General features: G+C 40.5%; 1 protein-coding gene across 1 annotated transcript; it reads right to left on the bottom strand.

Moving 5' to 3' along the window:
• Positions 1-984: 984 nt before the first annotated feature.
• On the bottom strand, positions 985-27,884 carry LOC311155005 (cytosolic phospholipase A2 beta-like; the record flags this gene model as incomplete). The annotated part of the gene is made up of 21 exons (XM_084207888.1): positions 985-1,223; positions 3,408-3,594; positions 4,117-4,283; positions 7,311-7,496; positions 7,945-8,049; positions 9,228-9,365; positions 10,360-10,477; positions 11,088-11,310; positions 11,578-11,714; positions 12,660-12,795; positions 13,682-13,719; positions 13,928-14,038; positions 14,155-14,282; positions 14,730-14,793; positions 15,982-16,024; positions 17,815-17,873; positions 19,063-19,194; positions 19,877-20,013; positions 20,650-20,826; positions 21,813-21,885; positions 27,864-27,884. 21 exons carry the CDS (start codon positions 27,882-27,884, stop codon positions 985-987), a joined length of 2,619 nt encoding a protein of 872 aa, XP_084064014.1.

The following is a 27,884-nucleotide window of genomic DNA, read 5'->3' on the forward strand; positions in this document are numbered from 1 at the left end:
TAAAAATACTTTGCCTGTGATGTTAGGGGTAGAAGACTATAAAGGGAAAATTCTTCTGTGTGTGAAAACACAATGGCTCTGCACTCTGTTAGTGAGTTATGTTGTCCTACATTCAGTTTGCATCTGTAAGAACCAGCTTACGTCTCAGTCACCATCACTAAATTAAATGTACTTGAGTCTATGGTAATTGTTCCTCTCAAATTTCTGCTATGAAAAACTTGTTTCAGGCTCTTGACATTTTAATCCAAAAAGGCACTGCTGATAAAAATCAATATAATCACATGTGCTTTATGCGGAACTTTTCCTGCAGCCAATGCTCGAAGGAGCTGTGCTCCCTCACTGCTGCTACTGCCCTCTCTTTTGAAATGTAACCACCCCCTTTGGTAGTCTGGAGCAGCATTTCTGTGCCAAAGTCTTGCAGGGGAATGGAAAAAAGGAGTAACTTCTAAATCAGCAAGGGAAATAGGCCAGACAGAGTGCAATTGTCCACACTGCAGTTTGGCTGCTTTTCACATACATATGCCTGACTTCAAAGCTGAGCCCACCAATTCAGTGCAAATTCTAGTTGCTCAGCCTATCTGAAAATCTGGACATCACTGAATGCAAATGGCCAGGACTTGATCTGTAATCAAGTATTGAAAGGACACCAACAATGGGCTCAGGGTTGAAGGGACAGGCTCATACAAAGATCTATCACCACCACCATATACTGTAACATCAAGGAGATCCTGGGAGATCTCTGCCTACCAGGACCCTAATTTCTTAACAAGTAAGACCACATTGTGAGACTCTCGTGGTCTGAAAATGTGGGAGAAGGAGATAAAATAAACCCTGCTGAAAGCTGGGAGCCCGAACACGGCAAGGTGAGAAATGTACAGGTTTTGTCAGTTTTCTGCAAACGATGAACACTGTGATATGTTGTAACTGTGATGTGTTGCAATGTGCTGCCATAGCCTTCAGTGGGGAACAGGGCAAAAACCCAGCCTAGGGGTATCCAGAGTAGCTGGAGAAATTCCCAGTCCTTCTGCTTTTCCTTCTTTCTACAGCACTCCTGATCGCCTGGAGGAGCAGGTCTTTGTTATTGAGGATGTTGTATTTGCTCAGGTTCACAAGTTTATCAAAATTTTCAGAGGAGTAAATTAGCCTAATGAGGTAGTACGGTGAGCAGTTGTTCTCCAGATTTACTTTGCCTTCTTCCATCTCTGAGTGACCACGCTTCACCCCTGCAAAGAAAGACAAAAGCCACCACAATGAGATGGATCTGGAGTACCATCACACAGTGTAGTAGGGGACTGATCTTCTTGGCAGGACCCACTGTTAAAAACAGCCCCCAGGAAATACTGCAAACCCACTCTACAGCTTGAAAGAACCATTTCTGGTCTATATTCCCAGTTACTCCTCCTTCACCTCCTGCTAAAGCTCAGACCTGGAAATCCCTCAGCAGAGCTGGCACAAATTCTTACATTCCTCCTTGTTCTGCCCCTGCAGACATCATTCCTAGGAGCACAGCCATGGGTCCACATCCATTCCCAAACCCTGTAAGTCTGATTCTCAGACAAAGACACACACCTGGAACACCTTTCAAAATCCATGATTGTCCCTGGATTAGTGGTGACAAGTGCACGTCTGCCAGCTAGAGTGAGTGGACAGACTGGTACATACAAGGAAACCTTGTGATGCCAACCATGCAGGACCGCCTGTTGTAGCGTGCAGAGGGACCAGAGCATCCTGCATCAGACTGTCAGCAAACTCCAGCCTGGCCTCAGGTTATGCCTCTTGGAATTGGCCACATCCATACTACCTGTTACATCGATGCTTTTGCTTAAAAGGGCCCCCTAACTACCTGCACCGAGAACTTTGGCAGTCTCATATTTACATTTCTACAAAATTTTTTGCTTCATTTCTTTGCTGGTTTGTTTGCCTATCTCCTTGCAGTCTGAAACAAATATGCCCAAAATGCTAATGAAATGTGAGATGACTATCAGCTACAAACAGACTGCTGAGCTATTCCTTATGATTTCAACCAGAACCTCATGAAAAAGACAGAAGAATTGTGCTTGAGACACAGCAAGTGTTAGTCTGACCTAGTGGTTTCTGAACAGTGTGATCTCAGGGTACTAGGCACAGACTACCACTAGAAGTGGCTGAATTAAAAATATCCAATGTTGCTTCACTGAGCCTCACTTTCTGATACTCAGAGAGATGTATGATCTATGCTGTCCACATCCAGATAAAGCTGTATCTGCCTCAAGCACACCAAAGCACAGTCTATAAATGCTGCACTGCAAATGGGCACTTCACAGGCTGAGTCCTTTTAGAATTTAAATAGTTAAAACCAAGAAAAATAACTACCCACATTCCACAAGATGTCTCTCATCCCCCTAGAAACAAAAAGCTCCTGTTAAACTTGAAATCCATGAAAGCAGGTTACCAAGGACCCCCTCCTCCAACCACCCACATCAGTTGCTGGTTGTCAGCTTGATGGATGAATCAGCGGCTGCTGAGAGACATGCAGGTGAGTGTCAGAGCTCACCAGTTTGGGCCTGGAGCACAGAGAACTGGCAACAGCTGCTCTGCTCTGTAGCAGCTCATCTATTTTCCATTCAGAGAGGTTCCAAAATCTTCACCTGCTTTACCTGCCACCCACTGCTCAACGGTTGGATCTCACCCCACACTGCCATTTGGACCATTTCCAGCCTCCACTGAACAAGCCTAGCTCCCTCTACAGAGCATCTCCTCTTTTCACTCACTGAGTTTCTAAATGTGATTTTCTTGATTTAGCTCTTACTGTACATATTCACTGAGCATCACTGAATATCAGAGCAGAAAAGTACCTTTAATTTTTGCTGCTAGTCCTACCCTTCCTAAATGCTCCCTCAGAGACTTCCATTTTGCTCTGGTCCCACTCTGGCCCCTATAAATTTTGGGTAAAACTGGAAGGAGCTCACCCCAGGCACCTCCCTCTCCACCACAGGCAGCCTGGGGAAGACAGGGGTGCAAGGCCAGCTCTGTGGCTGGATGGCCCAAAGGCCAGCTCCTGCTGCTGCATTCCAGCCCACCAGCAGATCCTTCAGGAGGCCCTTATCTCCCTGTTCTCTCTGGGCCTTTCTTTACTCTCCCTCTTCTCAGTGCCAGAAAAATTCCAGCACTCTGCACCAGGACATGCACCAGGCACAAGTGAGGAAGACCTGCAGTTCTGCTCCAAGGGACAGTGACATGAGCCACCTGCCACAGGCAGGGCTGGAGGAGGCAGTGTGGCACTGAGTTGCCAGGACTGTGTCCTCCATGCTTTTCCAGTGGAGAACAACCTGCAGGAGCATGGAGGCTGCTCTTCTGCCTGCCATCAGTGGACACATAACACATACCAGGGGTAGAGCACAGGGCACAGTTCTGTTGACTGCACTTACCTGGCTCCTTGAATTCCTTAAAGGTGTCATTCACCAAGGGAAAATGGATTACTATAGGTGCTCTGGGGTCCTCTGCATCCGCAAATATATAACATTCCTTTGGGTTCTTCTCTTCTTCTGGACTTAGCTCCACTTTGGGGAATGGGATGTTTTGTATCTTGCAGTATTTGTACGTCATCTCTAATTGCTGTGGACAGAGAATGCCTTGGAGTTAAAGCTCTAAGAAAAGAATCAGGTTTACTCAGGTATCCTGGAATATAATGGCATCTCATTCCCTAGGAACACTGTGAAATGTGTAGTGCAGTAGAAACACTATGAATGTGTGGTCCAAAGCAGCCACAGTACAACCTTACTTTTGACCAAGTAAGACAATGACACTCATCACCCTGTAACATTTTTTACAAGCCCAAGTGAATGTCCCAAAGTCAGACTCAGAATTCATCATGACAGACCAGGAGAGGTCACAGGCATGTCTCCAGCAAACAATTGTTACTGCAATTCCCTGAGGATTCTAGGAAGTATATGCTGTAATCCCCTACAGAAAAAAAGAGCCTAACAGTTTCTATAGCTCCGTTCTTGAAGGAAGTTTCTTTCCTCCTTCAAGGTATGGTGATGTATGATTAGGATTTAGACAGCCACTTACTTAAAAGCTTTAATAAGACAAGAAGAGTTTTCCTCAGCAAAGCACAGAGAAAGTTAATCTTCTCACCTTGAACACATGTCCCAAACCATAATCAAGGGATATAATGACATCTACATTCCTCTCTGGCTTGAAAAGTGCTGCACCACTGGTGTTGATGAAATAGCCAACATCTATCAGACAAAGATATTTCTGCAGTGGCGTCAGATTGTTAGGGAAACCATCCAGCACAGTGTCTGAAAAACATTTTAGTAGAGTTAGTGGTGCGTTTTTAGGAAAGAAAGAATAAGTAATTCTGTCTGTGCTACATGCTAAGGGCAGCTCCTTGGTTGCCCTCCAGACTGGGGTCACCTCCCTCCACAACATGAGCCCACAAACAGGGCCTCAGGAGCATGCCCTTCAAACTGCACATCTGGACACACCTGGCCTGTTTCCAAACTCTCCCAGGCACACTCACAAAGGCAGGCTGTGGGGCAGCCAGACAGAGGACAGGTGAGACAGAGACTCCACTGACCTCACAGCTGCTCTGGGGAGTCATTTTTCACAGAATACAGACTTCAACAGATTTTTTTTCCCCCTAAGAATTGGGAAAAATGCAAACAACAAAAACAATTTCACAGTGTAGCAACACAACTAACAAATGCAATACATCATTGCACTTCTGCGTTGCTGTTTTTTTGCTTTTGCCTTCTCAGGGTTTGCTTTCAACCCCTCTCTCAGGCTGAAAAGTCTGACTTCAACTGGCTTTCAGTAATGTCATATAAACTGTCTTAGCTATGCTGTAAAAAAATACCACATCATGCATACAACATCACCTACCAACAGCTTAAAATACTGCTTGAATTAATTAAACCTCACATTAATGCCAAAAGGGGATTCCACCAACTGGTAAGTTGAAATCTAAGGCCAGTTTCTGATAGCTGGGCTCTTACTTCTCTGCTAGCAGCCCCACCAGCTTGCCCTGTAGACAGCAAGTCCTTCACTGCTCCTCTAGTACACTTTCAGTCCCATGGAACAGGGAACATTTTGCCATGGTTTTAAATATCAAAATAGTGGTTTGAGAGTGTTCCTCAAGTTCACAAAATGAGGCAGGAAAGCCCAGAGCAGAATACTTGAGCCTCAAATAATTGTGTTTAGGCATTTTAAGAAACTGTTGATCACAGAAATGCTGTTGCTAAGTTTCAGCATTTCAATTCATTCAATTGCTCTGCTTCCTTGGCCTCATTCTGCAGTGTTGATTTAAACCATGCAGAGTAAATCTAGCTTGTTCCATAGCCTGGAATGTTTCACACCAGCTTGAAGTAATAATTCATAATTTTTCCATTCCCTCCCTGTCAAGTCTTAACAAAATGTGCTTATTTTAGCATTCAAGGCTGCTGAGAATTCACAGATTCAACTGTAATAAGAGACATTTGCTTGCAGTCCCTTACAGAAGAAACAGAGAATACTTTTTAGTTTTATTTGGCCTGGTGAACATTTTTAGATGAAATTCCATTACTCCTGTTTTCTTATCACAGAGATGGAACTTTGCAGCATTTATTCATGACTGTGTGTGTGAACTACAGCTAGACACTTTACTTGTGAGAGTCCCCTCTTTCATCCCACATCAAAACAGAGATTTTAAAGAAATCCTGTCTCAGAAATATCCTTGGAAACCTGAATGCTAGTGCAAAGGCATTAAGCTAATTCCGGATTATTAGAATTTTTTATTTTTAATCTGGAATAATAATGATAATTATTAGAAAATTAGGCAAGGAAAGTCTTGTTTTAATATATCAGTTAACCTAAGCTGCAGAGAAGCCTTTAAAACAAAGCTCTATTCTCAAGACTTCATCTACCACAAGATTCGTTTCTGCTCACACACCTGGCATCTCCTCTTACTCCTAGAGTTGGATCCATACCAGGGTTTAGCTTGATCTTACACAGGCAGCAAAAATAAGATGGAAAACCTGATAATTTTTCCCACTCCAGACTTTCAGTTTCTCATTTCCCACTCTGGATTTCATGCTTTCCACATATTTTACTTTATTTGTAGAATATTTACCCTGAGATAGTCATTAGTGTTCCTATGCTCACTTCCTTCAATTCCCCTTGAAATCTACTTCTACCCATTTGTCTTTACAAAACTGTCAGCAAATATCAGGACAGTTATGTTTTTTAACATTTACTGACTGTCAATTTCATCCTTCATCCACCTCCTGAAGCTACTTGCCTGCTCCTTCTCTCACCCACCCTTCTTATGCTACTTGTTTTTTCTCCTTCTTTCATTTGTTTTCTTAGTGCAGACCCTTTTAGGACCCAGACATTTTGTTAACCAAACATTTGAAAAGCAGATAGCACACTGTGGGCTCTGCCTTAATCTACAGAAAAGCACCACCATCTCTCACCAGTGTCAGCAAACAGCGTAGCAAGGGCAGAGAGGGACAAAACACATTGTGACTTGCCTAAAGTGGGAGAGAAAATGCAACTTGCCAAAGAGAAGGGCTCAGAGAAGGCAGAGAACATGTGCTTTCTTGCTGAAGTCAGATTAACCTCAGTAATGTGGGGTGCTCCCGCATTGCTACATGTTCATGGAATATAGGAAGATGCTGGGATTACAGGATGATTTCTGATGCAGAAAACCTCAGCTCCATCACCTTGCTATCATTCCACAGGTTGTTTCATAGGTTTTGAGGTAAAACTATTGCTGCCTGCCTACAGAGCGAAGGCCATAGAAAATGGCTTTTCAATTTATAAATCGAGTCTGTGTATCTGGTTTTTTAACATTTAAAGTCTAAACCATATGACTTTAGCTTTCTGTAGCTGGGTTTTGGTATTCTGTTTCTGAGGGGTTAATGAGAGCTCTCTGGATGGATAATCCATCAGGCAGAAGCACCAGACATATGGACAACCACATGCTTGCAACTAGCCCTTTCCTTCATCTGATCCACATAATAACCTGCTATTTTATGCTTCTGGTGTTACCTTTGTTTCTTGATCTCAAAAGATTCTTCCCTTCCTAGATCTTTTGACTACTGTACCTATGCAGAGTGACAAACTTCCTGTAGAAAAGCGCTTCTTGACCCAAAATATCTTCTGGAAGTGAAAGAGCAGCCCATGGACTAGTTAATTTTAACCTATTACCCTGAAGAAACAGATACCATGAACATAGGTCGAACTCAGCCAATTTCCAAACCCTGAAACAAATATGAGTTTTCCAAAGTCTAAAAAACAAAATCTGAGATGTTACCTGCACAGTGCAGCTAACTCTTTGTTGCAGTTACCTTTCCATTCAATAAATTTTTTCTGATGGATATAATCCTTATGAAACTCTAAGCCTCTCAGGAAGTTATGAGACTTTCCCAGTAGTGGACGCTTGGTCATGATGTCCTGAAACATTTCATACAACTTTCCTGACAAACAAGATGGAGGCTCAATGACAGTAACGTCTTCCTCAGGAGAATGTTTTTCTGGAATAGAGAAGAAACCATGAAATAGAGAAAAAATCAACAGGAATCTGCCCTGCCAGACACCTCTGCTGACTAGGTGCCCTTGTTGTCTTCCTGTGGATCACTCTCATCCCTGTTTCTTGCAGGAAAACGTGTGCGTGACCTGTGTCATTTACCAAAGAGATATTTAGTTTTCTTTAAAGCAGGCATACTTTTTGTGTTTTACTCTTTCAAATGACATACTGGCTTTGTACTTTTGCCCACAAGTAAAAGCCAAGCTTCTCATTTGCAGTAAAAGGCAGAGTCATTTAGCAGACCATGAGGAAACTTTAAATGACAAACATTTGTACTAACATGAAGCATACCTTTGGGGAAAAGAGAGAAGAGAAAAGGACATAGCAATCATTCTGATACAGATTAAAATCATGCTGGAAGATCCACAGTGAGGCAACACTTTAGAAACTCTTACCTATATCTACCATATCTTGGGACCATCGTTCCCAGAATTCATTTGAATTTGAGGACCAGTACAAGCCATCCAGCAAATTCCTAGCAAAGATGTTTGTCCAAAGACCTGTAAGTCAAACCACATGGGAAAAGTACTGCACTACCACATGTTAACCACTGACTATTGCAAATATCCATGCTACACATTATTAGCCCACCCAACCTGACCCCATCATGACACAATTTAAACAGCAGTTCTCAGAGAGTTCAAACATTGTGGTGTAAGCACTTCAGTGCTCTTTCTCAGGAGGTAACTATACACAGAACATTCACTGTATAGTACAGAGTAACAAAACAAGAGACATCAGTCACCCAAATGATGTTGTAGAAAGTTTCCTGTGTACCCATGAAAGAAGGCTTTGAAAGCATGGTGAAGCCATGTAAGCATAAAGGCCTTCTTTAAACTGATTTATTATTTAAATTGATCCAAGACTCATTTTCTTCCTTCCAGTCATGTTTTGTTTCTGTGGAGTGCAGCTGGTCCAGGTTCAAAATAGAACTGGCTCCATCTGTGAGTCTGCTTTTGGAAAAGAACTATCTCTCCTCATTAGGCTGTGCCAGGTACTTACATGAGGAACAAATTGAATCTCTATCAGACTCCACAGTGAGATAAATAGGGGGTTTTATCCTCTACCCTTGTTTTTGGTATCAAAACTAAAACACTTATAAGGATTTAAAATCTGCTTGAGACAGATAGGCTCCTCTGCTAGCTGCTTTTTCCGTTTCTTCACCTTTGGTGGCAAAATGGCCAGTCAAAATAGTTGTTGGAGGTCAAAAGGCCCTCCTTCATCCTTATGAGCAGAGAAGATTAGTGACACCATCTTCGAGCCACAAAGCTCAGGTAGCTCCTGCTTTTGTGGCTTGCTCTAGATGACATATTTTATTCTCAGCTCCTTCCAATGCCACCCCAGTAATGCTTTGTCTAGAAATATAGTTTATGAAGTTGAAGAGTTGGAGACTGATCAGGGAAGGAATGCTTATTTCCTCAACTTGCCTCTTCCAACATCTTGTTTGGTTTAGACAATGGAACAGGAATCATGCTGCAACTTTCCCAAATCTACCCAGGTGAAAAGGGAGGACAGGAGGAAAGGAGATACACAAAAATCAGAAGTGTACAAAAGGGGTAAAAAGCCCATTGATTTAAGACCCAAAGCAGAAGTGCTTGCAAGGAGTGTTGTGCCTGTGGCTAGCAAATATCACACTTTCTATCATGCTGTGATTAATTACATAGAACTGCTATGTCACCTTCCAGATAGCAGATCCGAGATTCTGGCAGCTTCTTCACTCTCCTTCCCATGAAGAACTCACTGTCAAAATATTCTGAAGGAATGGAGGCTCCATATTTTGGTATGGCCACTTCGTAAGGAGAGAAATCTGCCCACTCTACAAAGAATGTACATGAGGTATGTTTGCTGCAATAAAAATAAAACCCCAAAACCTTCCCAGGGATCTTGCTTGCCTCAGCAGCTCTCTGCTACCTGCACATTGGTACTGCAAGCTGCACTGTCTACTTCCATACAAACTGAGATATTATTTGCAAGCAAAAGCAACCAGCTTTTTCAACTCAGAAAAGCTCTAAATTAGGTTCAAATGCTCAGATATTTATTTCTATATAAAGATTCTGAGATCACAGTTGCCTCTCAAATCAAGAGCACCAACTGTACTTCATGCAAGAGTGGTGTGAATTGCAAGGAGTGACTAGCATGAAAGCTCTATTAACCACCCAAAACTGCCAGTCTACAAGACATAACAAAGCAGCCTGAAGACACATCAGCATCACACTAGAAATTACAGTGTGGCATGGATGTGCAGTTTCCTGGCTCAAGCTGTCCTGCACAGGCATTACAGTGGAACAGCAGTTATAAACCTAAATAAACACAAGGATTAATTGATTTTCTTTCCATTATCTACTGCTTTTAACACCTTTTTTTGCTGAATGTGGCCTGTATCCATTCAAAGGATGTCATATCCCACCCACCACAGCAGTTTCATACTCTCATCAGCGCCATATTTAGGAACTGATAATTACATTTCACAGCACCCCTGGAAACAAAGAAAGGCATCAAAGCCATTTTATAGGCTTGGCAGGAAAAGATCAGATGATTTGCCCACACTCACTCACAGTGTCTGTTGCAAAAATAGGACTTCATCACTGATTTTTAATTAATGTCCTGTTTATGGCTTAGGATGTTATCCAGCAGACGTGCTCTTTCTAACCAAGCAGTTTGCAAAAAAGACAAACATTTTATTAAAAGAGGAATACTGAGTGAGGGCAAGCAACTGATGTATTCCCCTTTTTTTCTCCCCAGATATACACCTCCTTCCAAATCCTCTTCAATCCACACCCAGAACCAGAAGAAACTCCCTGAACACCCACCTCTAAATTTGAAAGTGCCAAACTTCTCCTCTTTCACGTTGAGGACTGCATAGAAAGGCAGTGGGTTTTGTCCATGCTCCAGTGCCTTGCGCTGGTCTGTGAGTTTGTACTTTCTTGGCTAATCAGAGAGATAAAAAAATCACAGTCAACCTCTGTAAGAGCATAACACTGGCACAATCTACACAAGTAAAGATTTAAGGATTGATAACAGATATTTTACAATACAGAGGAATCTGTAAGTCACATTTTTTTAAGAGACCTTTTCCTTCATGTTCCTGCACTTTCCTTTCTGGTTGCCTTTTGGGTACCTAGTAACTTCTTCATTAGAATATCCAAGTTCCTTGACTGCCTGCATCCCACAGATCTTTATTAAAGTTTAAGTTAATATTCACATCAGGACAGATTACTCTAATTTTTAAATGTCAAACTAGAAGCAGACTTTAAAAATCTGACTTTTCAGGGAGAGTGGGGGCTGGGAATTCCTCAGTTCTTTCTGGGAGTTTGCCTACTGAAGTTGCTAGCTGTTGGGCACCCTAGGACAGAAGCACCTTCAAATTATTATCTACTCTGAAAAATCCTAACTACAAGATCCTCTGTCATAGTTTACAAACCACATTGGGATGGCTCAGTCTCTTTGGATTTGTTACACACATTACATCACACCCTCAAAGAGTAAGGCTCTAAAGAAAGTGGTGTTTCCCAAATGTGTGGCAGGACCATGAACCTACCTGCTCATGTAAGAACATCTCCTGAACAAGTGACCACAGAGTTGTAAAAGATGGGACGTGTCCTGCTTTTGCCCTTTCAGCAAGTTCCTTGTGGTAATACTTCAGATGGTCTATAGACATAAGGTTGAGTTTGCATTTTGTCACTTGTTCTTTTACTGCTTTAAGTGGCCCCTCCAGAGACTTCTGTGACCAGTCAGCATGCTCATACAGGTCTGCTAGGGTCCTAAGGAGCAGAAATGTTAGAAAATCACCCATTTATTTAGATGATTTTGGAAAATTGACACACTTACACAATCACTTCAATCAATTAAAGAGAATCAGTGAGCCTGATTCTCTTCAAACTGAAGCCATAATTGAGAGCCAACAGTAAGAGCTTCATGAGGGAATTGTGTTCACTTGTTAACAATGTAAGTCTGAGAGAGATGGATCTCCCTCTCTGTGGAAAAGTAGTCACAGTTATTCCAAATCCAATCTCATTTTCTGTACGCACCATGTTGAGCCAGAAGCCCCTGTGAGGTAGGTGACACAGTCCAACAGATTCAGCTTCTGAAGAGCTAGGAGGTGGCCAAACATAGCTGACATTGCTCTGAGACCTCCGCCTGTTGCCATAACAGCTATTACTGGCACCTGTCCAAAACACAAGGATTATTCTCAGAAAGTTACTCCCTCGCTGCTTGGAAAAGTCTAATTACAGCTCTCAGAATGTCTTCAGCACATTCATTGGAGGACAATGAATTAAATCACCACTTAGCCAATCTTTACCAGTACCTTACTGAAATTAACCTCTGGAGACTCTTAACCTCAATGCTTGGATGAGTTTGAATATGCAGTCATTTTAACTTTCCTTCTTACCTTTGCTCTCTATAATTGGAATTGCAATGATTAAGAATAGATAATTTCATCATTTGATTATAAACAACAACAAATTGCAATAACTGCAATTAAAATGGATTAAGGAAGTTTTTTGAATGCTGCTGATTCTTTGGACAAGAGTTCATTTAAAAAATATAATTCCAGTAAGAAAATAAGTTTTCCCTTAAAAAGTCACCCTGTATCTTGGCAACAAAACATACTTCAGCTTGTTACAAAATGTTCTAATGTTCTTTCTTCACCACAAAAAATGTTTACTTTTTGTAAGAAGCGTTCTGAGAATGAAGAAAGAAAAAAAGTAAGCCTAAAGAAGTGACATTACACCGATTTATTAAGTATTTTTGTGAGGTGAATTTCCAATACTCTTGTTTTCCTATTGGTTTGGGTTGCCTTACTAGGCTGTATCTAACACAATGTCTCATATCTTGCTGACTTGCAGCACCATACTGTTGGAAACTGTGTTTGAAGAGTGGTATTATTAAATCCTTGTTCTTTGGCCCATTGCAAAGATTGGAGGCATGAATACTTGAGCTGAAATTTAACATGAGTCTGGGGTATGCCATACTGAGAGCCTCTGCTCTGCTGCCATACAAATCAAAGGGGTTTTAGCAACACGTAAATATCACTAGAAATTTCAAGAGGAGTTGTGCCAGTCCAAATTCAATAGACCCACGCCCCATGCTTGGATTCCAAAGCACAGACCTCATGTCCATGTAGATCCCTTTCCAGATGAAGAACCTTTTTCAGGGCACCAGCAACGACTCTCTTCCTCTTATGCAGGAACTCCTGCTCTCCTTGGCACAGATCATACCCTAAGCGCACATCTAGTTTTTCTGTGCTGCAACAAATAAATCCAGAGGCACAGGATTGGTGTTTAAAATGTATATGGATCTATTTTCAGCAACTGCAATCTAATGAATTCATTAAAAATCCTGATTCTTTGCTCCGATTTATACAGAAATGTATCTTTCATTTGCAAAGAAATCAAATTCTTTGTTTCTACATGGTCTCTTTATTGTTTCAGTGTAAGATTTACTGTCAGCTAAGGTTAATAAACATGAAAACCAAAGAAGGGCTTCTGTGACTTTCAGTAGCTTTGTAAGCCAGATCCTTTCTATTTCTGCTTCATATGATTTCTGAGCAAAAGATAACTTAAACTTAACAGAGTCTTTCATGGGCATTTGTACTGCAGATTTATACAGAAACTGCACAATGAAAAAGATATTCAAATAATTTTTGTTTGTTTCTTGTCTGACACATTATTTTACAATGCAACATTTTGTCTTCCCTAGTTTATACTTTCTCTTGGTATCAGCAGAGCCACAAGTCTGTTTTCTTAAGAGAACATGCATCACTTGGGTAATTCATAGACTCTGATGTTTCATTATTTCAAATTCTCTTTTCCCTCTGCCTTCTTTCTGTGCCCCTTTTGAAGAAGCCTCCAGTCTCAGTCTTTGATTCTTTGATACAAAGAATACTCAGTGGCTTAGTTCCTCACCATTTGAAACTATCATAATTTTTTTACTTCTTGATGGGACTCCTTTGCCCCGAGGACATTTAGCTTTCAAACTGTTGTGGTGACTTTAATGATGACTTAAATATCACTACATTTTGCCCCTAGTGCATTCCTTATACCTAAATAAAGGATACTCTCTCTGTTCTAGATGTCACAGTTCAAAGAACAATAAAAACTTTAGAGAAAAAAAACAAGCCAGTCCTCTTACCAAGCATTTAGTTGGAGGTACAACTGTATAGGGACATTCTGTAAACAAAGAGATGAAAGCAGGAACATAAGTGGAGGGAAAAAGAGAAGTTTTGAATCCAGATTTTCAGAGCCTCCTCAAAAGTCCCACCACTGCCACCCTGCATACTTTTTGGTTGTTTTGGGTTTGTTTTTTTTAAATATTAATGCTTTAAATAGTGAGGGTTATTCCACTCTTCTTTCCAGACACGAAATTTGAAAAACTTACGTGTCTTACGGGAAGAGTTACTTTCACTCTATGTCCAACAGGGAGAAATTTCAGTGGTACTGTTAAGGTGTCACTTAAGTTGCTGTTGTCATCTTCCTTATCAGAAACTTTCTATACAAAACAAAAAGCATGGATTGTATTCACAGAGAAGCGCAGTTCTTTGCTGTTTTGCTCACACCAGAAGTAATCAAGCAGTATGAACAGCAGCAGTGTGTGGTGCTCGTTACCTGCAGCCTGACTTTTAGAACTGGCTCCCAAGCCTTCACGCAGTGGAAGTAGAAAGTGTCGGTGTCCTCTGTCGTCTTCTGTGTTCTCTCGTGGGATGCAGGCACCGTAAGCACGAGATTCTTACCCTCTAGTAAAAACAGGTTTGTTTAGAGAATAATACTGCTCAGGCAAAAGAGCTAGCAAAGATGGCAAACTTTCTGGTGGAGTAATTTTCTGTGGTAGCTCCTCTGTAAACTACCCCCACTGGCAAGTCTTCTCCAGCACAGCACCTGGTACTCCCGCCTTCATCCCCATAAAAGTGCTGGAGTGCTCCCAGAGTCAGCATCCTCTCTTACTTCCACCAGCAAAGTCTACTGTGTCCAAACTTGATAGCCCCAGATACAAAGACCAGTCCAGAGCAGTTCAGGGCATTTCAATGCATTGCATTTTATTATTTAGATCATATATCACTACCTATATATAATTTAGAACATTCTTAGTTGTCTCTGTATTCTGAAATGCCTCCATCTGGGTCTGAATGACTATAATAGGGTTGATTTGGTCACATCCTCAGTTCACAGAGAAATTGCCATACCTTTCAAGTATTTCCTGCTTTCATTAATGTCCACATGCACTTCCAAGCAGCAAACCTCACGAGACTGTAAAAGGCAGAAATGGAAAAGGGTGAAGAAAGCAAATAACATATCTGCTGCAAATAATGAAACATCATGCAGACAACCACTACCTATAATGCTGAGCCAACTGAATTGGTCTCAGTGCTGGGAGCGATCCAAGAGAAAATTCAGAGCTCATTATTCCAGGACAGTAGCCCAAGATGCACTGTGTCAGAGTGTCAATGCAGTGGTGCACTGTCAGAGTTAACACATTCCAATTACCCCAAAATCAGGAAACTCTGTACAACACACTGGTGCCCACACACATATATCTAATAATTATTTAGGAAGGGTGGGGGGGAAATATTTGATGATGAGTTTCTATGTATTGTGGCAGTGATTAGCCTACAAAGCATCTTCTTGTTGGCCCTGTTGTAGGGAAATCATGGATTTATTCCACCCTACCCTCCACCTGAGTCACTCCAGTTCACCTTTAATAGCTCATGCCAGGACAGTTTTCCAAGTCATTTCAGGAACAATGCATGCCAGTCATTGCAACTCTTGTGCCTCACACAGAAAATGAGGGGGAAAGAATAGAATATGTGTTACTTTGCCTCAGGGGTATCAAGGGCTAGCATCTGGGAATCATGACAGGCTTGGAGGAGTTGGCATGAAGTCCTTGGTACTCCTTAGCTGCTGGGCCAGCCTGAGGAGACAGGTAATGTACCACATGCTGACTAACACCGAAACAGGGCTCTAGGTTTCAACAGCTAAAATAACTCTTTATTAAAAAACTAATTTTCCAAAAAGCTGTTACATTAGATACCCTTCCAGTCATAAGCACACTGAACACCTACCATTGTCTTCTACAGACCTTTTATAACCTTTGTTTTTCCTGCCAAGTACCATGCTGTGTTACGAGAAACACAATCAGTTTTCACTTTGAACACCAATAAATAGGGGGTTCTGCAAGAGTAACAAACCACAGCTTGGCAACATGTTGACATCTGTAATAGCTGAGGACTTCAAGGACTCACAGCTGCTGTTTTTTCTGGAGAGGGCAACAACTGAGCTGTAACACAAGGGGACTGTCCCATATCTCTGACTTTAAAATGCACACCATGCTCTTATCTATTATGGTAGGTTGTGTTCTTTCTACACAATGGGGGAGAAGAGGAGAGGATCAAAATGAAGCAGATGTCATTCCAAGATAAATTCTCATGTGAACCTTACCACTAGGACATCATTGGTAATGAGATGCTCTGGAGGGCCAGGACTGAAAAAACAAGTAACAAACAAAAAAAAGCTGTATAAATAAATGGATTTGGTGTGTTTTGTTTCGTTTTTTAAGTAGCAGTTATATGACCTTTCCCACTTAAATTGAATATATAGGTGAGTTATCACAATTTGTTTTCTAAAAGGCAAAAATACATGATCCCGTGCTAAGCATGTGAACCAAAATACAGCAGCCAAACAAAAAGACAGGCAGGAAAGCCCATAAAAATACTAATGCTTTAAACTATGTGCTAAGTTACAGCAGAACAAAGGCATATTGGTATATGTGGAATCATGTCCTGCTATTAATAAGAGACCATAGCAGAAAGCAAAGACTACTATTAATGTGTTCTGCAAACACTTATTAGGAAAGACATTTCTGACTAGTTCATATTATAACTTATGGCTGATCACAAATGAATGGCAAATAAGAATTAGCTCCCACTGTGCTATATGTATGACTGCAAAACACAGAGGTAAACAATAAAAAGTCTTTGTCCCAGACGTTTTACCTTTTAAGACCTTGGTCTGTCACTGAATGGATGCGGTTATTTAATTACATGAGTAATCTGTAGAGTCTACTGACAGCATCTTTCACTAAGGCAAATATTCCAACACTTCTATGCTAGACACATTCATAAATGCTTTCATATATCTGAAAGGGCCATTGAAATTATGCAGTACATAACCTTTGTATGTCCAGGATATTTTACCAAACACCATTTCCAAGTTTAAAACTTCTATTTCAACTGTAAAATGTATTTCAATAACTAGGTTTGATTTCTAAGGACGGTCATCGTCCAAATGCCTTATAACTTGAATGATGAAAGATGTTCCTCTTATTTCTAGTCTGAATCCAGTTCCCAAGCGCTGCTTTTCATTCTGACCTTTTATGTGTCTGACTGTGACTGCTTCCACAGTTGCAGGAGATGATTACCATCATTATATGTGATACCACCTCTTAAGGTAGCTTTCACAGGTAAATTAAATACATTTTGAGTTTCACAGTGGGAGAAATTAACCAAGAACACAAATGATTTTTTTCTGCAGTTTCCTCGTGTTTAAGAATAAGAAGTCTTATTTGTCTTACTTATAGTTCCTGATCATGCAAATTAGTTTTCACTGGACTACTTTTTTTTTCTTTTTTCTTTTTCTTTTTTTTTTTCCTAATGCTAAACTCAAATCATCCAGAATGTGTAGTTTAGGGGGTTCTCTTCAACCAAGCCTGTGATAGGAATTAAAAGACAGATAAAGTTTATCTTATGGGACTTGTTCTCCTGCAGACAATGCTGATTACCATTTTGAGGGAGATGGTCTTATTTTCATTATTTGTTGATTGTATGTTTTTTCAGTTTAGCTAAGCTATTGCTACATGGGCAACTTTCCTGGTACTGTCTACATAACTCCATGTATACATTGTTATAATGATACAAGACAAGTTTTATGGTCTCTGAGAAATTCCACAATGTTCTAGGCATTGTTCAATTAATATCATCAATTTGAAGAGCACTCACATTAAGTTTCACATTCATTTTGTGCGAAAGTTATCGCATTGTGACAATTTTATTACATCTCCAGGATCTAGATATACATGTTCAATGGAAGTTTAAGATTTGTATGAAATATACTGAAAGATGGAATTAGCTAGAAAAGATAAGGTAAAAAAAAAAAAGTTTGAAACTGTAATTTTGGTTTACTGCTGGGAGAAAGAGGTGGAAGAAGTTTCTCATCCTCTGAGGTTTCATTACTCCCTGGCAGATCTATACCTTTTAGCTTCAGAGTTTTACTCACATTCTTTCCATCCAGAATTCCACCTCCAAACTTTCCCATTTCTTAGAGCACCTCTCTGTCTAAAAAGAAATGGGTAAAATAAATATAGATTATTGAAGGCTGCAAGAATTTGGCAGCACAGATACACCTAAAGACCACTTCAAGGCCTGACATCTCTTCTGCTAATGGTACCAAAAGGAAGTTTGGTTTTGTGTCTTTCCAAAGCTGAAATTGCAACAGAAACCACAGACTTGTGAAAGTCTGGCACATAGATTAATAATCTCCAATTGTGTGATATGTAGCATGATACATAATTCCCTCTCTGATTGAGAGGAAGAGCTTGATTTAAAAACATGATGGCTCTCTGCAAGACAACGTGCATGGGGGAAAGGCATCGAAGCTCAGCAACAAATGTCACTAAGGCCAGAGACATTTTCACATACAAACCATTTAAAGCACATTTGAACTGAATCCAGAAGAGATGAATTAGGCAAGTGACTGAAGTGGTTATTGAATCATTGTATTTCCCAGTGACTCACCCACTGGCTGAGAAGTGCGCAGCACCAGCCAGCAGGGTCACAAGGAAAATCCATGTTAACAGCTTTCAGCATGTGGGAAGTAGCTGTTTTTATGGGCTGTCTCCCTCCTGTAATGAGTGTGTAGCAACACCTCAGCAACAGACAAGCCCAGGAGTTGTCAGAGACCTGCCCAGCTTTGTTTACTGGGCAACTCTCTTTCATGGGCTCCTTAATAAAATACCAAAGATGTTAGCAGGACAGACGTTCCTTTACTATGGGCTAGAGAAATCTGAATCAACTAGAAGGAAACCCAGCACGAACACCAACAGGGAAAAAAGCCTGAAAGAATTTAATTTAATTCTTTCATTTAATTCAAGTGATGAGTGAATTGTTTTCGTGTTTTTAATAAATAAGTTGCCATTTATGAGGAAATTTCCCCAAGCATAGCAAAAGTGGGATAAAGCTGAAAGGTAAGTATTTCTTTGGATTCTAAAAGATAAAAATTATTATTTAGAGATGCTTCTTGTTAAAATATGTTGCCCTTAGAGAGCATGAGACAGAATAGCTTCATTTTCTGAATTTGTAAAAAGAGATCCATGGAGTCACAAAAATACAGCAAAACTATATCTGTTTTGATGAGGTATTGATAATGATATATAAGGCTACCTGTTCATGAAGATCCAAACCCTACATGGAAGACAATGTGGACAACGAGGTCTTGTCAATCTCTCCCTGTGTTTTCAGCCCTTACCTCTGATTTCAAAGCAAATGTCTCGCGGATTGTCTCCCCAGGTCTGATTCTAGCAACGTTAAAAAGAACTGTGAACTGCATGTCATCTTTGGTGAGTACATCTTCATCACACACTGCCAATTCTAAAATATTCTGGTAGTAGAAAAAATAAGTAAGAACACTTATTGAGCTTCTGTTAGGCAGAAACAAAAAAATATTATAAATTATTTTTGCAACTGTTTCACTAGCAGAGCAGTAAGAATAAAGAAGCATGTCCTTTCCTTCAGTAGTCTGCTAATGTAGAACATTATTACACCCAATCTTGGGAAACTTGTGAAATGGAAAACAGCTACAACAACAACTATAACAGAGGTTCCCAGTCTCCTGAGACAGAAAAGATGCCAGTACTCTCCACCCCACTGATAACCCACCCAAAGAACAGACTTCGTTTCTTCATTCCCAAAGTTCTCCAAATTCCACCACTTAGGGAAGGATTAAATTTGTTGTCTACACCACAGCAACTTCTCTACTCTTCCCTTAGAACCGGTGGAGGGAAGGAAAGCTCTTTCAAAGTTAGCCATGCCAAAATAGCACAGAAGTATGCTACAGTAGTGCTTATTTCACCCAGGTGACAACAAAGGGAGTCTGCACTAGCATTTACATCAGCAATGTCTGTAAATAGCTGAGCAAAGTACTACTTCTTATGTCTACTGTTCTGTGCAAACCAGTCCTTTAAGCAAGCGTTTTCTTAAGTTACTTAGCACAGAGAATCAACACAGTGTCTACTGCAAATTCTGAGCTATTCAAATCGGTGAAAATTCTATTTTTTTACTACCTCAACTTCTCTCTGGATCCTAAAGTAGAAAGTCTCATTCCAGACAGGGTTGTCAGAATTCCTGATGGTTTTGGTCTGAAGCTTTGCAGGTGAAGCGGACGGCAGCCACAGGCGTACATAGCAGTCTGATGCCGTCACTGCAGCAGAGAAAAATTAAAAACCTGATGCCAATGTTATAGAGGAACAGTAGGGCTAGGCCATAATCCTGGAGATTAATAAATATTACTACTTTTTTTTTTTTCATTAGTAAAGAGATCACCATTTGGAAACAACCAAGGAAAACCATCTAATTACTGAGTAACTACGAACTGCGAATGTACACATGCACACACAAAGTACACTAAGAGCCACGTTTCCCATGTGAAGAGAAAGAGGAAAGTGGACTATGCCCACTGACCATTCCTCAGGCATAGCCCTTACAATTCCAGTCAATGATGTTAAAAAGTTAAACTGAAACTACAGCTGGTTCCACAAAGGGCTGTTAGGATGATTACAGGAAAGAAGAATGCATATTACAGTGAAGATCAGTCTGGCTTGCTCAGCTGAGTCACACAAGCATGCAGAGGGGACATAATGGCTGTCTAGAGGTGTTAGGCACTAGGCAAGATGATCTGTTGCAGCTCAAGGCCAGCGTGGGCCCAAGAACTGGAGGGCACAAGGATGTCGGAAATCTTCATTTCACTTCCATCCTATATCTACTCCTTATGGTTAGTGCAGGCAGTGCCTCGAGCAGCCATCCTTTGGGGAGAGCCGGGGTGGGGAAGTGCATTTACTTTGTGAAGCTTGGCAACGGTGTGAAAGGAAATCTCCCAGGTGATGTCTTTCAGAGCTGGAGTCAGGACTTGACGGAAGATTTCTACTGCAGCCCGAGATGCCTAAATACTTCAGACTGGTATCAAGCAGTGAATAACATTGCCCCGCAAGGTTTTGGCACGAAAGTGGAACTGTCCCTTCAATAGAGTAGATAGAAGAGATCATTGAAACTCAGAATAACAGGCCTTGTCACACTAACACCTTTCTAGTGTCCACCTCTGGATGGTGCTACGTGGCATTTGCCACTGGAGCACAAGAAGCCTTTGACAGGCAGTTACTCAACTGATGGGGGATTCACTCCCTCTGCTCTCCCTCACATCCAGGCTTGGCCCTGCTTGGCAAGGCATGGATGGTCTCAGCTCAATAACTCAAGTAATCATTGCAAAGTGATGGTTTTTTCTACCAAGTGAGTAATTTTTCACTAGAGGAATACACAGGCCAGAAGTTTCAAAGCTGACAAAAGGCAGCTCAATGCCTCTCAGGAACTCATTGGAGACCTCTGCAAAAATGGCAGCTGAATAGCTGGTCCACAGCACACCTGGAGAAGGAGACGTAGGAGGCTGTGAAGGGGAGATAATGAGTTAAAGGCACTTGAAAACAAAAGTACACAGAAAAGTCTGGTTTGCCTGTATGCTCAGCATGGGCTTAGAACTGGATCTGCAGAGGTCCTCCTTAAACAAAACTATCAATATAATTTATTGTAACTGGTCAGCAAATACCTGAAAGATAAAGTATTTTAGAAGGCTTGAAACTCTCTAATTTAGTTTTGATTATTGTGTATAATTGGTACATTTCAATAAAAGGTCCCTAAATTCACAGCCTGCATGACAAAATTTCTGCCCAAGCAGATTCATAGATCGCAGTGTCTTAATGAAGTCTACCTTCCCTTCTTGGCCCAGAAAATTAATCTGAGTGTCTTGTTTTTTGCCAGTTCCCTGAAATGCCACTAGAGATGTACTCCAATCTAATGATACCTGAGACATTTGATCTAATTATAGCCCTGGCATTAGTATTTATATTGCTGTGCTTTACGTACGTTGCTTGCATACCTTCAGAACTTAAGAATATTGCTCACTGTGTAAACTCTGGAGGTGACTAAAAACACAATCAAACCACAACTCACACAGGTCTCTCGACTTGATGTTCTTAGCTTGTATGATTCTTACAGAAAGCATGTGGATGGGGCAAAACTTCATCTGCAGAGAAAACAAACGCAATAATTTGATCAGCTCAGAATGCAAAAACAAGATGTATTTTGAGTAGTACAGGGGACAGTCTGCCCATGTCTGTTTGAAGCGAGGTGACCACCTTCAAGTGGCAGGACACCACGCTGAGATGAAAACACAGTGGCACACTGGGCTGTCTGCAAAGGAGCTCGAGTAAATGAATACAGAGAGCAAACAGGGGCTCAGACAATGGTTTGGAAAGCTTTCTTTGTCACCCCAGAGGCACTTGTTTTCAGGCAACCCGACACACATACGGCCACAGTGATGGTGGCACTGCCAACACCCCAAGGGTCCTGTGCCACCCACAGGTCACCATGGGCCCTTTGAAAGGGGATATTAGGAATTGCAGCTGCCTGCCCAGGTCATGGCACAGCTGACCTACCTAGGTCAGGACATGGAGCTCACTAAAATGTACTATAAACTTCTGACTTTGTGTCTGAACTAAGATTAAATTTCTGTGACGCTTGTAAATAGGGCAAGCTCACCAAGTGGCCCTGCTGACTTTGAGGGAACAGACCACAGGCCCAGCAGAGACCCTTCAGACAAAATAAAAACTGCTCTGCTTTGCAGGTATGATATCACAGAATTCCGTATCATTACGTATCCTGAAAATACCTAATGGGAATGGAAGCACTTTCCTTCCAGACATGAGATTTACTTCTATCACAGGCAGGCTATCATTTTAACACTATTTCAAGTTACTTGTTCCTAACTCTTAACAGTTAAAGCTTTCCAGGCTAAGCTATTCAGAAGATACTTGCCATTTTCAAAAGATGTTCTGAGAAGCATGAATGAACACATATATAAACGTAACAATCTTAATAACAGAAGCAGGGAAAATACTTTTATCCTTTTTCAAATTGATACATTTAAATTTCCTTTTATTTTTCTGCTAGGTTTTTTGTGTTGTTTTTCTGCATGCCATACTAGCATGGCTTGTCAGCAATATTAAGAAATAATAACATGCAGTTATTACGGTCCCACTACCGCTAATAAATTAAACTTAAAGTTTAAACTACTAACTGAAATAATATCTCTATTTGCCTAAACAGGGAATCTCATTACACTGTCACTAAATAATTTGACAATTTTATTTTGGAAGTTAGCACCATGACTAATTTTCCTGACAAGGAAATTATTAACTCTGCAGATAAAAACTGTTGGGGAAGGAGGAATCTCTCTCTACAGAAGGAGTCACTCACTACAGTTAATCTGAAATTCTTTTAAAATGACGTGGAGACTATTATTGGACATGTTTATTAGAGATGAGAATATCCTGCATTCAGTTTCATTCAGGCTTGTTTAGAGGTAAATTACATTACATGAGACAGATATCATCTGAACTGTGAATTAGCATGCTCAAATAAAGGCCTAATATTAAATTCTATTATGTCACTTAAAGTTACATAACTTTTCAATTCAGATTTATGTTTAAGAGCTGCCCTGACCAGAGAAACCCTTGTTAAACCTATAAAATCATTTTAGTCTGTCTCTTGGCTTGTATAAAATTGCAAAGCAAATTTGGTTTTTGTGTGACAAGAACTCTTTCTAGTATGTTTTCCTCCAAATTTAAAACTGACATATTTAAAACTTCCTTGGTTTAATGCATTGTGGACATTACAAGTTCTAACTTGGACACTTCCATGTTATTCCAGTTGCCTCCTGAAAGAATTTGACTTCAATATTCCTGTGCAAATAGTTATTTATCATAGAACTACCATCTGGAACACTCACTCAGCATTCTTAGTGGTTTTCATTTACGTGAATTATTGGATTATGTAGACAATTACAGAGGTGACTAGTTTTAATTAATATGTTAATTCTTAACCATTTTGTAATCAACTTCTCCCTTGCTCAACAGAAGCCCAAACCGTTCACAGAATCAGCCTTCACTGAAGAAATACACCTTTGCATAAATTTTGCTTTGAAACTTTTAGTGATGAAAATTTCCTAACTACTTATAAAAATGGTGCATCTGCAGGTCACCTTCAGAGTACACTCAGATGTGACAGATGTCATGTTTTCCTCCTCTGCCACTACAGCCAGAGTGCCTCACTCCTCCTCCCTTCCCCTTTCAACAGCAATCACTTTCCTTAAACATGTCAACATTTGCCAAACGATGGAAACATGAAAGGCGACTTTTTACTCCTCCTGATTTGGTGCAGCTTAGTCCTGGTGTTATTGCAGGATAAAAGGCAAAGAGATTCAGATGGGAAAGCGTGACCATAATAAATCCTAAGGGCTCTGCAAATCCCACAAGGAAGCCAGAAACCACCCCTCTCCAAAGACTGCAGTTACTCCAACCTGTGATAACCATTCAGAAGTGGGCAAATTCATTTTTTCATCAGATAAAGGCAGAGCTCATTTTCTTCAACAGCAGTCCAGAGCGCACTCCTAAGGTCTGATTTGGATGGTCTAAAATAACACCTTTGCCTGAAAGTGCCGATACACCAGAATACCCTTCCACAAAAAATAATTACAGTCAGAGGTACCATTTGCTATTTTCATAGCACTAAAAACAACATGTAGCTTCACAATTAATGCAACTTGATGAGTGCAGACACCCTATCCAGACAGCCCTTGACAGACTCGCAGCTGTATTGCTCTTGTTGGTTTTAGTTCACTTCCTTGGGAGAAACATGGTTTCTTGTACAGGCATGCAGAGAGTAACAAACCCCTCTGTAAACACCCAGAGTCAAAGGGTGCTTTCCCAGAAGCACATCATTCTGTTTTTGCTGGGAAATTACTAGTGTTACACTGGGGCCAACAACAGAGTCCAGGATTCAGCTACCTGTGTATTGCTGCATCCTAAGCAATTACACTCCAGGCCAATAAATAGAAGCATCTCCGGAGTACCAAAGGGAAGGCTAAAACTTGGGGAAAAAAAATTAAAACCAATAAACTTCTTTTCACTTGACAGTATTTATATTTATATATCTGTATTCTCAAACCAAGCTTTGAGAGTAATTGCTGTTTAAAATACAGACGAGTCAGTAATCAGGAGATAAAACTAGAATGTCAGAACTGCCACAGCTGTATCAAACCTTAACAGACCAAAAATTCACATCTGTTGCTACCATCTCCTTGATTTTAATAATACATGCTCACTGACTTCCTTCCATAGGAATGTTGATCAGCTTTGGAAGGACACATAAATCTCTTGTTCACAGGCAGTTAGTCACTTAAGGTTTCATTCCAAAAAGACAACTTTGAGCATATGAAATCTTCTGAAAGCTCATAAACACTGAGGAGCCTACCAAAACAATCTGTGGATGGCAGTAAAAGAAGAGAAACCTATCAAGAACTTTTAAGTTTGATTTCAGTCTTAATTGCACCTCCATGCTGCTATAAGAAGAAGATCTCATGGCCACCTTCACTGGAAAGTCAGTCTTCTAGGGAAGTTTCTACAGTCTGTGAACCTCATCCCATAACTCCCTGTTCTCTTTTTCTTTTTTTTAAATAAGTCCTTAGTTTGTACATGTTGGAAGGCTGATTGGAATGTCAGTGCTTCACTCCCCCTGCACCGAGCTTAGGCAGCTCTCTGAGCAGAGCTATCACCACGGGATAACACCAAATTATATTAAGCTTTAGATGAGGATTTTGCTGTCTTCTGACATTTTGATAAGAGCTGTAGGATTTGTCACTCAGCTCTATACATATGTTTCAGACATGAATAATTAATTTATTTAATGGATTATTTCTTTCTCCAGTGGTGTACCAGAAGCTGTACAATATCTTGCCTACAAGATCTCACACTAAATGTAATTATTTGGTATATTCTTACCATTATTTTATGTTAGATACTGAGGATTTGGTCCAACTACAATTTGGCAATTTATCAAATTGAGATTAAATTGAGATTAAATTTATAAATGTATAAACTATACGAAAGCTTGATTACCAGGCTGGTTCTAAAGCGCTCTCTTCCACTAAATCCTCTAACATCTAGTATGGGCTATTAGCCCTTCCATCACTGAGAACAGTGCTAGAAATTTGTCTTTCCAACCAGCTGCCTACTTTCATTAAAACTAAAGGGATGAAAAGTTCTAGTGGAAAAAGTGACCGACTAAAGAAATAAAGAAAACTATGGAGTCTCATTTTGCTTGGGAATCACAATTGTCCCAAATTTTATCATTGGAAGTTAAACAATTAGTGAGGAAATCCAATTCACCTTACAAACGTATACTGTATTCATGTAATCACTGATGGATTACTTCAAGAACCATTGTGGATTTGGGATGTATCTCCTGTTCATATATATCAGTCACCTCTTTACAGATAGGAGTGGGTCCCTTTGTATTGACAAAATTTCTGAGTATTTTTCCAGATGAAAATTATTCCACAGTCCACAAAATAAAACTTCTAAGAAGGGATTATTCTTGTCTGAGCAGAAGAAAAACATTATTACAAATATAATAAGTTGTAAACTAATACTGACAATCACTTCTGTATCAATTTGGTAGCTCTCCTAAAGGGCAAAAAACTAACTGGGAGATCAGGAGATCTTCCTAGATAGTTCAAAGTATCCACACGTTTCTAAACATGTGGGGTTTTTAGTGTAAAAGAAAAAAAACTACTAAACCCCTCTGTTCTTATTTCCGTATATATGTACCAACTTATACACACTGAAACACGGGCTTGCCTGACACAACAGCAGAGCTACCTGCAGTACTGAATTAATCTCTTTCCTGGGGAACAGAAGCTTTCTGACCTGAAACTATGCCTGCACTCAAACCTTTCGGCAGTTGTGCCTATTAACCAGGAGTCTGTCTGTACTCATGGAACAGCAGTTGCAGCACTGGGATGAAATGCAAGAATGTTGTCATTGAAACTTTCTAGATAAAATTACACCTGAGCTATCTACCCATTTATCAGCTCCAGAACTGTCTTACTAGATACAACATTGATCTTTAAAACCAATAGATAATATTCATATCTACAATAGAGAGATACATCTGGAGCTAACTGGTAGATGGGCTAGATACAAATTTTATCCAGAAAGTACACGGCATTTACAATTTATTTTCTCTTCCTGAATGTTTGTATATTTTTAATGCATCCCTTGAGCCACCTGTTCAAGCTACTGATATTTGTCTAATCTTTAACTTTGCCTGCAAATATTATCATGGCACCGTTGATGATCCCCATAGGCTGTAGCATGTAACATTGTTTCTCACAATATTTTAAGCCCATGAATGCCCATGTTTCTTTTATTTGTTGAAAAATTTGATGAAGAATTTGATACATAAAGAATGATTATCTCTAAATAATTCATGCCTTGCACTGAGACACCATGTCGATTTTTTTTTTAAGATATACATGAGAAAACTAATTTTCAGCTAGTAGTTCTGTTGATTTATACTAAAAGCCACCAGTTAAAATCTCTGAATGGAATTTACTATTAGAAAACTCAAGTCCAGACACGACATACTTCCACTAGAATTGCAAAAGCTGTAAACACTACGTTAAAAATAGTTAGATCTAAACAGGTCAAACAGGTCATTAGATGTCTCCCCTGCAGCTAAAGTAATATAGATTATGCTTTGTTGCTAGATAAAGCTGTTGGTTTATTTCAGCTGGGGGAAGCAATGAACATGTGCTATCCAAAGAAAAGCACGCAGGAGAGCTAAAGCACTTTCATTTTACGGGAGGTAAACTCTTCAAGAGCAGCCTCCTCTTCCTTCAGGGACTTCACCCCGGCATGTATGCCAACGACAAGGGCAAAGCGCCCCGCTTGCTCTGCGCTTTCACTGAAGCTCGCTTACACATCAGTCACTGCAATGTAAAAGAGGAGAGCGGCCAGGCTGCAAAGCCCAGGGTGCCCCTGTCCCACCACCGCAGCCTCTGCATCCCAGCAGATGCCCGGAGGAGGGAGTTTGCTGGGAGAGCTGAGAGGCCCAAGAGCGAGCGAAGTGCCCGGCCACAGGCGCGGGGCTCCGCTCTCTTACCTTGGCTGGTGGGCTCCCCAT

Source organism: Fringilla coelebs (genome assembly GCF_963513975.1).
Source record: "Fringilla coelebs genome assembly, chromosome: 6".
Lineage (NCBI taxonomy): Eukaryota > Metazoa > Chordata > Aves > Passeriformes > Fringillidae > Fringilla > Fringilla coelebs.